General features: G+C 33.4%; 2 protein-coding genes across 4 annotated transcripts in view; one reads left to right on the top strand and one right to left on the bottom strand.

Annotated features, from left to right (window-relative positions):
* The window catches only part of LOC149788864 (chitinase domain-containing protein 1-like), a 55,634-nt gene extending 47,297 nt beyond the window's left edge, over nucleotides 1-8,337 (top strand). The window contains exons 12-13 of one of the 2 annotated variants that reach the window (XR_016424270.1): nucleotides 3,271-4,084; nucleotides 4,178-8,337. Coding sequence is in view for 1 of the 2 variants with exons in the window: in XM_089974979.1 (XP_089831105.1) it covers nucleotides 3,271-3,412 (142 nt within the window). In the remaining variant the exon portion in view is untranslated. Of the gene's footprint in view, nucleotides 1-3,270 lie in introns of both variants that reach the window. The other variant, XM_089974979.1, reaches the window with a different exon arrangement.
* Nucleotides 8,187-13,635, bottom strand: part of LOC149788863 (vacuolar protein sorting-associated protein 11 homolog) — an 80,166-nt gene continuing 74,717 nt past the window's right edge. The window contains exons 28-29 of one of the 2 annotated variants that reach the window (XR_016424269.1): nucleotides 9,719-12,314; nucleotides 8,187-9,677 (exon numbers count right to left, since the gene is read on the bottom strand). Coding sequence is in view for 1 of the 2 variants with exons in the window: in XM_089974978.1 (XP_089831104.1) it covers nucleotides 12,237-12,314 (78 nt within the window). In the remaining variant the exon portion in view is untranslated. Of the gene's footprint in view, nucleotides 12,315-13,635 lie in introns of both variants that reach the window. The other variant, XM_089974978.1, reaches the window with a different exon arrangement.

The raw sequence follows: 13,635 nt of genomic DNA, 5'->3' as shown, positions 1-13,635 counted from the left end.
CTGTTTAAAGTCATGTAAGATTTTTATGCTAATTTCCTCTCTTTAAAATCATTTGAGATTTTTATGATAATGACCTCTTTTTAAAGTCATGTAAGATTTTTATGCTAATGACCTCTCTTTAAAGTCATGTAAGATTTTTATGCTAATTTCCTGTCTTTAAAGTCATGTAATATTTTTATGCTAATTCCCTCTCGTTAAAGTCATGTAATATTTTTATGCTAATGATCTCTTTTATGCTAATTCCCTCTCTTTAAAGTCATGTAAGAATTTTATGCTAATTTCCTCTCTTTAAAGTCATGTAAGATTTTTATGCTAATGACCTCTCTTTAAAGTCATGTAATATTTGTATGATAGTTACCTCTCTTTAAAGTCATGTAATATTTTTATGATAATTCCCTCTCTTTGAAGTCATGTAAGAATTTTATGCTAATTTGCCCTCTTTGAAGAGGAATAAGCTCATATATTGTTCATTTTACAATTATTCTTAATATGATATTTTGTAACTCTTTCTCTGATACTCCATGAATTGATCTGACATTTGATAACTCTGTGTGATATGTTTGATATTCCATGTATTGATATTGCACTTTTTAACCTTGTGAAATATATATTGATACTCCATATAGAAATAAAAAATGTGATAACAATAGGTGAAACAAACATGGATGCATAATGAACAGAACTGAAATGCAGAATGATTGCAAATAAAAATGATGAATTCATTTTTAGCAAAACAAAAATGCAGAATACTAAATGATAACAAAAATGGAATGAAGCACAAATCTGTTTCATGAATATTTTTAAGCCATCACTAAAATCCATCATAAGATTCTTTATACTAACTGACGGTTTTGTACTCCTTGCAAACTGATATTTTTGTTGTTGATGCTGACATAAAAACAACTAGTGTTGATTTGATTTACACCATCACTCTTTGTTGGATCTCTATGGTCTTTATATAAAGGAAATTCGTAAAAAAACTTTGCTGACAAATATTCTACAGCTATTTTTTTAGGCTTATTACAATTGAAGATATATTTTAGTTTAACATAAAAATCAGTGCTGTCTTATATGCATTTGCTATTTCATTACACACACTTTTATAAAACAAGATACAAAAATTCTAGTTATCTCTCTTTAAAACTAGAAAACTTAAAAATAGACTTTTGTAAAATGCATTTCTTTTTCATTCCAAAAGAGTGAAAACCATATGAAATGATAGATCAAAGTGAAAAGTAGAAGCTGAATGCACTTCTAAAAACAGATGAAAAACACAGAGATAGTTTCCTGAGGGTTGTTGGTTCATACTGGCATTTTCCTGGGCTTTTCCTTGGCTGCCATTTTATAGCTTATCTTGTGCTGAGAAATGTCATTCAACCCAAAACATCCAGACATTCTCAACATGGGGTTTTCATCAAAATACATTTTTGACATGAACATGGTCCTAAGTGGGGCCTTCATCAAAATACATTTTTTGACGTGAAGATGGTCTTAAATGAAAATAATGCTGATCTGACCTTCAACTTAGCAGTTGTCTTATGTTCCTTATTATTGCTACCTTCCTTACCAGATGGTTGCATGAACATTAGGTTTTCACTCAAATACTTTGTAATTAATGTAGCTAGTCCACGATACAAATTGATGCCAATTTGACCACTCGCATGACTTTCATGATGGTCATATTGACTACCTCATTATCACTGCTCCTCCTAAATGGATGGTATTACCAACACATTTTTTCATTTGGCACTTCTTTCTTGCAATATTTAGTTGTTCAAATATTAAAATGATTCTTATCCAATCTTCAAAATGCCTGCCTTTATGGCCATCTTGAAAATCTTTACATGGTTGATTTTCATGAACAAAATGAAGTTGGTGCTTACCGGACTGCATAAATAGCATTACAGTGGTCAACAGAAAAATAATGTTGCCATTACTCATTTTGATCTCTAGTCATAACATGCTTTCCACTAAAACACTTATTACATATTTTGGAATGTCAGGATATGACCATCAATATATCCATGTTTTTTAATTTTGAAAACCAGGCCCAATTGACCTTTGGGTCAAGCCAGAGGTCATCGATTGTTTTTGATTCTTCACTGAGCTCATAAATAGTGACTTGTATATATACAGGTGGCTTGTAATATATTAGTGGATTTTGATCATTCTTAGTATTTGGTTGCATTCCAGTGAACAAGTTGATAGCACTGCACAGCAAAATTGATTTTAAGGTCAGAGGTCTAGACAGAGGTTTTTTTTAGCTTTTGTGGCTTGTGAGCAAGTCCGATGCCCTGCCATCTCAACTATTCTAATTCCCCAGGTCAGAGGCCCAGAGCATGTCTTATGTTCTGCCATCTGAACTGTAATTGCCCAGGTCAAAGCCCTGAACTATACGAGTGCTATAGCATCTGAACAACTGTAATTTCTGAGATCAAAAGCCCTTAACATGTATGATGCTTTTCCATCTGAACAGTAATTCCCAGGGTGAAAGGTCATGGTCACTAATTCCCAAGGTGAAAGGCCATGGCCAATTATTTCTAACTGCATTAAAGACATTGTAAATATAACTCCAACTTATATCAAAAATTTCTTTTAATTTAATTATGCTGGAATTTCTCAAGAATATATGGGATGGTTTCAGGACTGGCAGTCAATAGGAACAGAAGGATAGAAAAAACAACTTATTGCAGATTTCTTGAAATGTTTGTTGTCATTAAAATGTTGTTCTTATATAAAAGTCGTTCAATAAATATATTAGGAGATTAGCTTGTATCAAATGAATAATGGGCACATTTCATCAAGTTGGTGAAAAGGTATTTTCATGAGTGAAGCCATTTCTGAAAGTACTAGTTTTTCACCCATGAGATGAAAATAGTCTATTAATCACTCTGAACTTGCAAATTTTCTTTTTGTGTTCATATGTAATGGTTTGCACATGAAAAGAGATAAAGATTTTATAAGGTATCCCATAATGTCAGCTGTTTACTTTATATATTTCTTTATGCAGTGTTTTGTGTATATTTGCACAAAAATATCAGTAACATTTCTTTTTTCTAATTCAGTTTAAATATTCTGCTTGTAACCACACAAAAAGAAAGAAGCATATTGATATTCCAGACTAACCTGAAAAAAATACTTAATCTAATGTAATCATATATATTGAAGACAAGTATTTCAGCTACAAGATAATTGCAGTTGAGACAGCTTGAAAGTTCTTACTAACTGGTATTTAAGCAGATATTTATAGCACACTTTTTTTTATTTCAGAACTGGAATAGGTAGCCATATTGTGTATTATCCTACCCTAATGTCCATTAACCTGAGACTACAGCTTGCCCGTTCACTTGGAGTAGGCATTTCAATATGGGAAGTGGGGCAAGGACTGGACTACTTCTATGATTTACTCTGAGTATCAGGAAGCATCAGGCTGCTTACTCAGTACAACGACCTTTAAATGACACACTTTGACTGGATTATTTCTTCAGCAGACTGGACTATTTTTAAGTTGATGCTTTATTCATTTTCTGTCAAGACTTCAATTCTGACGGCTATCATGTTGCATTTGATAATGTTATCCTATGGCATTAGGTAATGTTAATCTATGACATTGGTTGATGTTATTGCATTGGTTGATGTTATCTGATGGTATTGGGTATTGTTAACTTATGGCATTGGTTGATATTATCCAATGGCATTGGTTGATGCATGGTATTGGTTAATTTTCCTATGGTATTGGGTAATGTTAACTTATGGCATTAGTTAATATTATCCTATGATATTGGTTAATATTATATTATGGTATTGGTTAATATTATCTTATGGTATTAGTTAATATTATCTTATGGTATTAGTTAATATTATCTTATATTAATATGATCTTATGGCATTGGTTGATGTTTCCAGTTACAATTACTCTGAAGAATCTTGAAATTGCTGATGCACAAATTTATCATTTTCACAAGTTTTTATTATCTATCAATACATGTCTATCAAATAAAGGGAACCAATGATAATTATCTCATTATCAGTTATTTTCATGACTGAAATCAGGTAATCTCTGCAATGTAATGGGTGAGCTCAGGTAATCTCTGCAGTGTAATGAACGAGATCAGGTAATCTCTGCAGTGTAATGGGTGAGATCAGGTAATCTCTGCAATGTAATGGCTGAGATTAGGTAATCTCTGCAATGTAATGGGTGAGATCAGGTAATCTCTGCATTGTAATGAATGAGATCAGGTAATCTGCAATGTAATGGGTGAGATCAGGTAATCTCTGTATTGTAATTTAAAGAGCTCTGCAAGTTTTTTTTTTATCCATTGAGATCTATGCAACGTGCACAATTTCATTGTATTAAGCCTGCAGTAGCAACTTTTTTATGTTAATAACCAAATATTTGAATCATAGTGCAACAGTATTCTGTGAATTCATTTTTATTCCGGAGTTATTCATTTTGAAGAACACAACAAAATAGTGGTCCACGTATCAGTATAAAATAATCTGTCAACATTCCCACTATGAAAACAAAGTCATATGGACATCGTTCTTTTGCATACCAGGGCCCAGCAACGTGGAATGAATTGCCCACTGAACTTAGACACAAAGACACACTGATCCCATTCAAGAGTGCTCTCAAAACTCACTTATTTCGACTGCAAGAACAAACTTAAAGACCTAATAATGTTTCCTATCTTAAATATTCTCAACATGGTTTTTTTATGTTTTCTAACTTCATGGTGTTTGTTTTTATAATCATATCATTATGTTTTTTATCTTATAGGTGTTGTCTAATGTTGTGAAGTGCTTAGTGCTTCTAAAGATTAAGCGCTATACAAATATCCTCATTATTATTTTATAGGGGCTCATCCATATGGTCTAAAGTGCTCGCCTTTACCAGTCACTACCATTTCACCTCTGTGTTGGTTTGAGTCTCTGTCTTAGCAAGCTTCCTTGTGGGTCGTTGGTTCTTACCAGGTTTTCCTCGGGTTCTTCCTCCACCAGTTACATTTACTGTCATGCATAGCCTATCTTACTCTGAGAAATGGTATTAAAACCATGAGAAATGGCATTAAACCCAAAACAAAACTTCTGCAGTACATGTCAATATAAATGAATCCATCAATACAAAAGGACCCCTTTACCAGTGTAAAAGAATTCACCTGTCAATACAAGAGGATCCTCTTGTCAATACAAGAGATCCACCATTCAGTACAAAAGAATCCTTTTTTCAGGATGAGAGGATCCAACTGTCAATAGAAAATGATCCCTTTTACTATTTGCAGGGTATCCTAATTTAAGTGCTGCTGAAAATGTCCTTGCTTGCCAAATCCCCAGAATTAATACCCAGAATAATACATGAATTCACATCATATGTTGTTGTGTAAATCCACTGCTGTTTATATTGCTTTATCTGTGTATGTTTTCTTTCTGAATGACTACCATTTAAAGATGAATGACATGAATAGATGATACTATATGAAGGCTGCTAATAATTTTTAAAATTTTCACTGAATGTGATCATTACATGAAAATGGTCCAGATGTGTGTATGTGCGTTGTTGTGTGATAAACTTTAAATATTCTATATATGGTTACATTCCTATGTTCAAGTGTGACAGAGACAACAAGTGGCCTTGTCATTAACAAGGTTATATCTACGTGTTTTGTCAGGAAATAAATGTAATCTTTTCATAATTATTTAGAAACAATTAACAGACAATTTGTTTAATGAAAATGTTGCTGTTATTTGCATTCATTCTTTTTAATAAGTACTATCAAATGTAAACAAGTTTTCAAGTTTTGACTGAGTAAACATCATATTACATAAAGTTATTATACCACACCAATGTAAAATAATCCAAGTTAAATAGTTTTTAATGATTTGGATGATCATAGTTAATAGCTTTTAATGATTTGAATGATCCCAGTTAATACCCTATAATGATTGGATGATCCCAGTCAATAGTCTTTAATGATTTGGATGATCCCAGTCAACAGTCTTTAATGATTTGACTGATCCCAGTCAACAGTTTTTAATGATTTGGATGATCCCAGTCAATAGCCTTTAATGATTTGGCTGATCCCAGTCAACAGTCTTTAATGATTTGGATGATCCCAGTTAATAGCCTTTAATGATTTGGATGATCCCAGTCAGTAGTCTTTAATGATTTGGATGATCCCAGTCAATAGCCTTTAATGATTTGGATGATCCCAGTTAATAGTCTTTAATGATTTGGATGATCCCAGTCAATAGCCTTTAATGATTTGGATGATCCCAGTTAATAGTCTTTAATGATTTGGATGATCTCAGTTAAATAGTCTTTAATGATTTGGATGATGCCAGTCAACAGTCTTTAATGATTTGGCTGATCCCAGTCAACAGTTTTTAATGATTTGGATGATCCCAGTCAATAGTCTTTAATGATTTGGCTGATCCCAGTTTATAGCCTTTAATGATTTGGATGATTTTAGTTAAATAGTCTTTAATGATTTGGATGATCTCAGTTAAATAGTCTTCAATAATCTGGATGATTCCAGTTAAATAGTCCTAAATGATCTGGATGATTCCAATCACAACAGTACCAACAATGACAACATCAACAAAACAAACATAGCATTATAAGAACAGTACAAACCTCAGGGAAACACCAGCATCAACAGCAATAATAATAATAATGTCAGTAACAAGGAGCAGGCTAACCACACATGCCAACATATACTGTAAAGTGAACAGCAAGTGTGCTTTGTTTCTGGACACTTTTTTTTAGATGTAACTATTTTTCATGATTTCAGAAACAATTAAGTCAGAGGGGACTTCTCAAAGTCAGTAGTGAATTGCAGATTCAATAGCTTTAATTAAATAAAAGTTAATAATTAAAATAATATTTAAAAAATTATTTAATAAAAACTGCAAACATCTTTAATATATTTGAGATCACTTCTGGAATTTTCCTCAGACTCGGGTGGTTTTTAAGAAGATGATGTTGAACACTTGAAATAATATAATTCCTTAAAAGTTCCCTTTTCCTGGCATTTTAATGTTACTTTGTTGGGATGGGGTGTATTTAAATCATATTTTCAGTTGTTGTGTTTATCTTATTGTATGTTTAATTTTTTTAATTGTGGGTCAGAGTTTTGCCTATCTGACATTAGTAATGAGTGGAGGAAGTAACCAAGATGTTACTTGAATTTGAGTTCAAGACGTGACATTCTTTACAAGTTAGTGAGTTTTTCCAATGGAAATCTATTACATCACATGACATGTTAATTTCTATATATAAAAGGGATTTAGTAAACAATTTTTTATTCTTGTTTCATATTAACCTTCAGGAATCTATGATCAGAATTTTGTAGTTGTGTTCAGGTACAATTCTAGAAGAATTATTTATTTCAATTTTTCATTGGAATTACAAAGCACTCATTGACTTTTTGGACTCAAGTGCTATATTGGGATTATTGAGAACTCATTTAAAGGCATTCCAAGTTGCATGATTGTGGCACATAATAAACATTCAAGATTATTGGAATACAGTCAGAACATTCTGTACTTTGGACTTGTGATAGGACATTTAAGATTATTTGGGATTTAATTAACAATATGGGGTCTTTTAAAAAATGTTGTTTTATAGGGAAATAAATTCTTGAACGTTACTTAAACTGTTGGTGTCTTACCTTCAGTCACACATTTTAAGACAGAGTCATAACACAGTATCAAGAAATATTAAAAAACTTAACTATATGGATATTTACAAGTAAATATACATCACATTAGAAGTATGTATAAAGATGCAATGTACTTTTTTAAAAGTATGAAATCATTTTCTGCATCATTGTGATACTGTTTACAGGAATAAACATAAATGCAAATCCATCTAAACATTTTCAATCTATTGACCTTGAAAGTTTCCCAAAAACATTTGGGTTTTTTTTATATCCCTCATTGGGTTAACCCATTTCCTTGAAACAGTTTAGGTTTCAAGGACCAAACTCGGCAACTAAGTTTGTACGTTTTAGGCAGTAGTCGGATATTGTAAATCAGTCTTTAAAAAACGTGGATTGCTGTCTCTTTAAATTTAGCCATGGTAAATGTTTATAACTGAAGGTCTTTCAATAAAGATATCAGATGAGACAAACCCATGGTATTGCAAGGTAAAAAAAATAGGCAGAATGAGGGAAAAGAAGAAGAAATGGATGCATTAATGCTTTTATTCAACCTCTGCATACTTGCCATATGTGGAGTGAGTTTATTTTCATAGATATTTTCAATGTATGGAGAATTAATGTCTTTTTAATTTGTATGTACACTTTTAGATCTACAATAAAAGGTTGTGTTAATGTAGCTATCTCTCTCTCTCTCTCTCTCTTTATCCCCCATCCCCCCGTAAGTGTGCAGTCTGTGTAAAGTCACCACTGGCTGCTAAAAGAAAATTTGATTGGAATTAATAGACTGCATCATACATACATAATTTGATTCAAACAAAAAACTTGTATTCTTTCAGTAGCTCAATGAATCAAGTTAAATACAAATATAATGCAAACAAAATAAGATCTCAAATCAAAATAAGGTGTGTTGAAAATTATCACAGGTACATAATAATACAATGGCATTTCTCAAAGACTACATATTTTCAAAGAAAAGTGACAGGGAATGTACATCTGAAAAGCTATAAGGGGTGTATAACTGAAACGAGGATAAATTTAATTCCAGCTAAATGAGTTAAAATAAAAACTTTCTTATGACAATTCATAAAACTTAAAGTTGCAACAAATCGGAGTGTAAATCTTTCAAACAGTATTTATTTTTACCTACCCTTGTTTTGACTTTTTGACCTCCCTGTGTGATTTTTTTTTATATCTCCCCTCATCTTTCACTGTTTGTCAATATTATTTCACATATCTAAAACATGAAAAGTAATAAATTTAATGTTGCAAAACATTGCTAACAACAACTGTACAACAATGCATGGCAAGCATAATAAGCATACTGTTTTAAAGAATTCTTAACCCATGGATTGATAAGCATGATGTCTTCCAGTATCCTTAAGCTTTGAAGTTGTCTGATTTGGCATAAATATCAAGCATTCCAACAGCAGCAGCAAAATCCCAATAGTGTAACAATGTCAAGGAAATTTATGATTCTAGTAGAGACACAAGGCAAGTAAAACCTAAAAGTTTTGTGGTTATGGCTTCATTCCAATTAAAGTTGTAGATTATCAAAGGTTTGGCACTGATCTTCAGGCTATTGTTCCAAATGTTTTGAGAATACAAGGTTGGTCCTAGCTGTTCATTCTAGCGAGAATTTCAAATAAACGGTGTAGAACATGATACGCCAGCCCATACCTTTAGAACAAAAAAGAAACTTATCTGACAGCTTGTTGTGTGATGACATCTGAATCAAACCTAATCTGCCAGCCTGTTGTGTGATGACATCTGAATCAAACCTATTCTGCCAGCCTGTTGTGTGATCAAACCTAATCTGCCAGCCTGTTGTGTGATGACATCTGAATCAAACCTAATCTGCCAGCCTGTTGTGTGATGACATCTGAATCAAACCTATTCTGCCAGTCATGTTGTGTGATGACATCTGAATCAAACCTAATCTGCCAGTCCTGTTGTGTGATGACATCTGAATCAAACCTAATCTGCCAGTCCTGCTGTGTGATGACATCTGAATCAAACCTAATCTGCCAGCCTGTTGTGTGATGACATCTGAATCAAACCTAATCTGCCAGTCCTGTTGTGTGATGACATCTGAATCAGACCTTATCTGCCAGCCTGTTGTGTGATGACATCTGAATCAGACCTTATCTGCCAGCCTGTTGTGTGATGACATCTGAATCAAACCTTATCTGCCAGTCCTGAGCCTGAGCTCTTTACACGAGTGTACAATATATACTCTTGGTAATTACATAAACACATAATTTCATAACCAATTAACACAAAATTTCATAAACAATTAACACATAATACATAATTAATATATTATTCACTTTAATGTCTTTGAGGAAATAAATGTTTTAAAGTACAGTACCCCACCAGTGGCCCGAGTGGTCTCAAGTGCTCTCTGTTATGGATCACTGCCATCTCACGTCTGCATGGGTTCAAGTCTAGGATTCAACTAATGTGGGTATGTGAGAAAGCTTGCCAGTAGCTTCTCGTGGGTCGGCGATTCTTTCTGGGGGTTTCCCAGGTTCTTCCTCCACCATTAATACAGGCAGCCATGTATAGCCTATCGTGTGCTGAAAAATGGCATTAAACCTTACAACAACAACAGTGCCTCATCTATTCAGCATTATTTACAATTCATACTAAAACATTTATATCTAACAGAATCAATATAACTATCAACAATCATTTTAAAAAAACTTATACACGTGAATGCAGATTTCTATAATGTACATACATTTACATTACTGTTTTTTTCTGTCCATGTCTAATACATACGTGTGGGTGAATGTAATTGTGCATTTAATAAAACATTCAGTCCTAAGTTCATGGCTACATTTATAAAAATATCTCTGTCTTTGCCTACTGTAACTAGTCAGTAATCTTAGTCTAACACTGATCAGTCTTCTTACAGCCATCCACAATTCTCTATAAAAGCCAATACAGAAAATGGATGGCAATATGCCAAGTTAAAACAAATTATGTTTCTCTGTGCTTTGTCTGACAGCATTATTTCCCTCTTGGCAGCTCAGTAAAACTGCCTGTTCTCATTCCAACCAAGCAAAAAGAGTAAATGCCAAATAAAACATTACCTACTCGTCTGTGGACTGAGCGGATGTACCTTGAGAATAAATCTGTATGCATTGTCTGCCCTCAAGTACTGATAATCAACACTGCTTAACAGTTAGCATGCATCAATTTTCAATTGCCTTTGCTTCTTGTCTAGGAAAGGTCATAAAGGATGTTGACCATATTTTGTGCAATTGCCTAATACCAACATGACATCAAAATAGATAAAATCATGAAAATATGTATCAGTAAGGAAAAGGGTTTCAAGTCCTTTTGAATGCATGACCCTTTAGACAGATATAAGTAAGAGAAAAGATTTATATACATACTTTAAGAAATTGCAGTGTCATAGTCCTTGATTTCAAAATAACATTTGCATTTTTACAGTGATACTTCTCATTAATGTAGGTGTCATTTTATTGTGGAGAAATGTTCCCATTATCAAAGCACCTTTAAGGGTTAGACCTGTGAGGAGTCAGAGAATGTCAAAATTTGGTCAGTTTTTTCATCTTATCCGACAGTGCTCCACTTACCCCAGGATATTGCACAGGTACTTGATATAGTGTTAACATTTGTTTTCTCTTATTTCACACCCTATATAAAGTCTTATTACATACAGGGTATAATATTAACACAATTTAACATCAAACTCATGTGGGATACTGGTATCTTCCAGGCTGTCGAGAGGATTAGAATAGTGTTGTGCCAAAGGGATTACAACAGCAAATTTTTGTGGAAATGGTGGAAATGCTTTTGGAATGTTTCTTTCAAATGTAAGTTAGCAACACCGTTTTGTTGAAAAGTAATAGATACTAATGGAAATATTCGATGGCACCTTAGCATTGACAGGATAATGCATCAATACAGCTGGACAGTCCTGAAAATAAGCATAGAAATCAAACAATTTAAACATTCTGTGGCTCTTAACGTCTCACTGGTCTTGCTCCTAAAGACTTATTGAAAAGGAAAATATATCCACAATAAACTGATGCATCGACCACTTAAAAGTGTCACTAAATATGAATACCCTTGGGGGCTTGGAGCAAAGGTACCATCCTTGACTCTTATTATATACCGATATAAGATTCTATGTAAACTTGATCACAGTCCTCACACTACACATTTTTTAACCCATGTTATTAGTAAGACTGCATTAAGTACTTGTGTTTTTTAAAAATAAAAATGTAAATAGTGTAGTGGCAAAGCGTAATGTATTTTAAAAATAACAGAAATAATGGTGACAAGAAAACTCGCTCAATCCAGGGATGAGTGCTTGCGGGGAATGAATGCTCCAACAAATTTACCCCATGCCCTGTCCCTGGAATAGCAATGGTTAAATCATGTCTCAACCTGCATGATTAATTTTCAATCCCTGCTCTTGTTCATTTACATAGAGGCTTCAAAGAGATGACCCTGTTGATCCGTCAGTTCAGATAGCTAAAGTAGTTGAAAATAATTTTGAACTTTACAATGAGAACATGGTCTACTAGTTACATAACAATGCTAGGTGAACTGTGAAGATAAATTCCGACCAGGTGGTGATGCACTGAATCTAGCATTTGAATCTGTGATCACTGTGACCTGCAAAAGAATGAAGACAAAAACTAAATTCTGACAAAGCTGCAAACTTTATGTGCAATAAAACAATGTGCTACTGTTATAAAAAAATACTTTTAGGGTAACAACCCTCACTTTGCACCTCTAGGTTTCTAGGTTTAATCCCCACTTCAGGCATGTACAAGAGTTGGTGTTTTCTACACCTTACAGCATACCACCCTACAGGAGAGTCAGGGGTAAAAAAAAAATTGTTCAAGAGCCAATGACAATTAAAAATTACGACATGTTCACATCTTTTATGTGGGTTTAAATTTTCATAGTTATGGAGGAAAAAGACTATTGACCACTTCTTATTGAGGAGTACTGTTGTGTCTACAAATCATGAAATCAATGACAATTGGTACCTCATGAAAATTAGTATCCTAAGAAAAAACAAGAACCCCTTTATAATAGTTGTTTCAAATTTGTAGTTTATTGTATATAAAATAATTCGCTACAATAGGTATACCCAAAAAATTGGAGTTTTAAATTAGTGGCTTATAACCATAAATTTCACTAAAACTGAGACCACATGAAAACCGGTAGCTCTTGAAAACTGACACCCAAAGAAAATTGGTGTCTGATTTGGATTTTTAATGTAGCTTTCACAATTGTTTGGTCATATCGCTACGATGTCTGCAGTGTGGCAGTTTATAGTGATGTCTTGCACTGGAGCATCATGCTGCAGACGTGTAGCATGATGTCCCACCCAGTCACATTATCCTGACACCGGGCCGACCAGTCCTAACACTAACCTCTAAATGCTGAGCGCCAAACAAGGCAGCTGTTACTACCATTTTTGAAATTCTTTGGTATGACTTGGACGGGGATCGAACCCACAACCTCTCGCATCCAAGGTGGACACTCTAACCACAAGGCCACTGGAACAGTCTCAAGAAAACTGGAGTTTTAATTTGTGGCTCATCATAACTGGGAAAATTACTAAAATTGGTACCCTATGAAAACTGGTACCACATGAAAATAATGAATTTGTAGTAATAACAAAAATAATTACTTCTATATATTTCCCTAAACATTTTATCACTGAAATGGGATAGATAAAGCTGGGCCTTGTGATTATCAAAACCTTGTCAATGAAAACAAATTTATATGATACTTTAAGCCATGCTGAATACATGGGAAATTTCCTGAAAAATTTCCATATATTGTAAAAAAAATTAAATTGTTAAATTCATGTAACTGAAACTTTACAATTCTACTACTGACACAAAGTAAATAATAGGGTGTAGTTATATATATCTGTGTAGAATTAGATATATAATTATTCAAATGGAATAATGTTCAA

Source organism: Sinohyriopsis cumingii, chromosome 11 (assembly GCF_028554795.1).
Source record: "Sinohyriopsis cumingii isolate HCF-2022 chromosome 11, ASM2855479v2, whole genome shotgun sequence".
NCBI lineage: Eukaryota > Metazoa > Mollusca > Bivalvia > Unionida > Unionidae > Sinohyriopsis > Sinohyriopsis cumingii.
The sequence above is the reverse complement of the archived record's forward strand: the minus strand, read 5'-3'. Positions and strand labels throughout refer to the sequence as shown.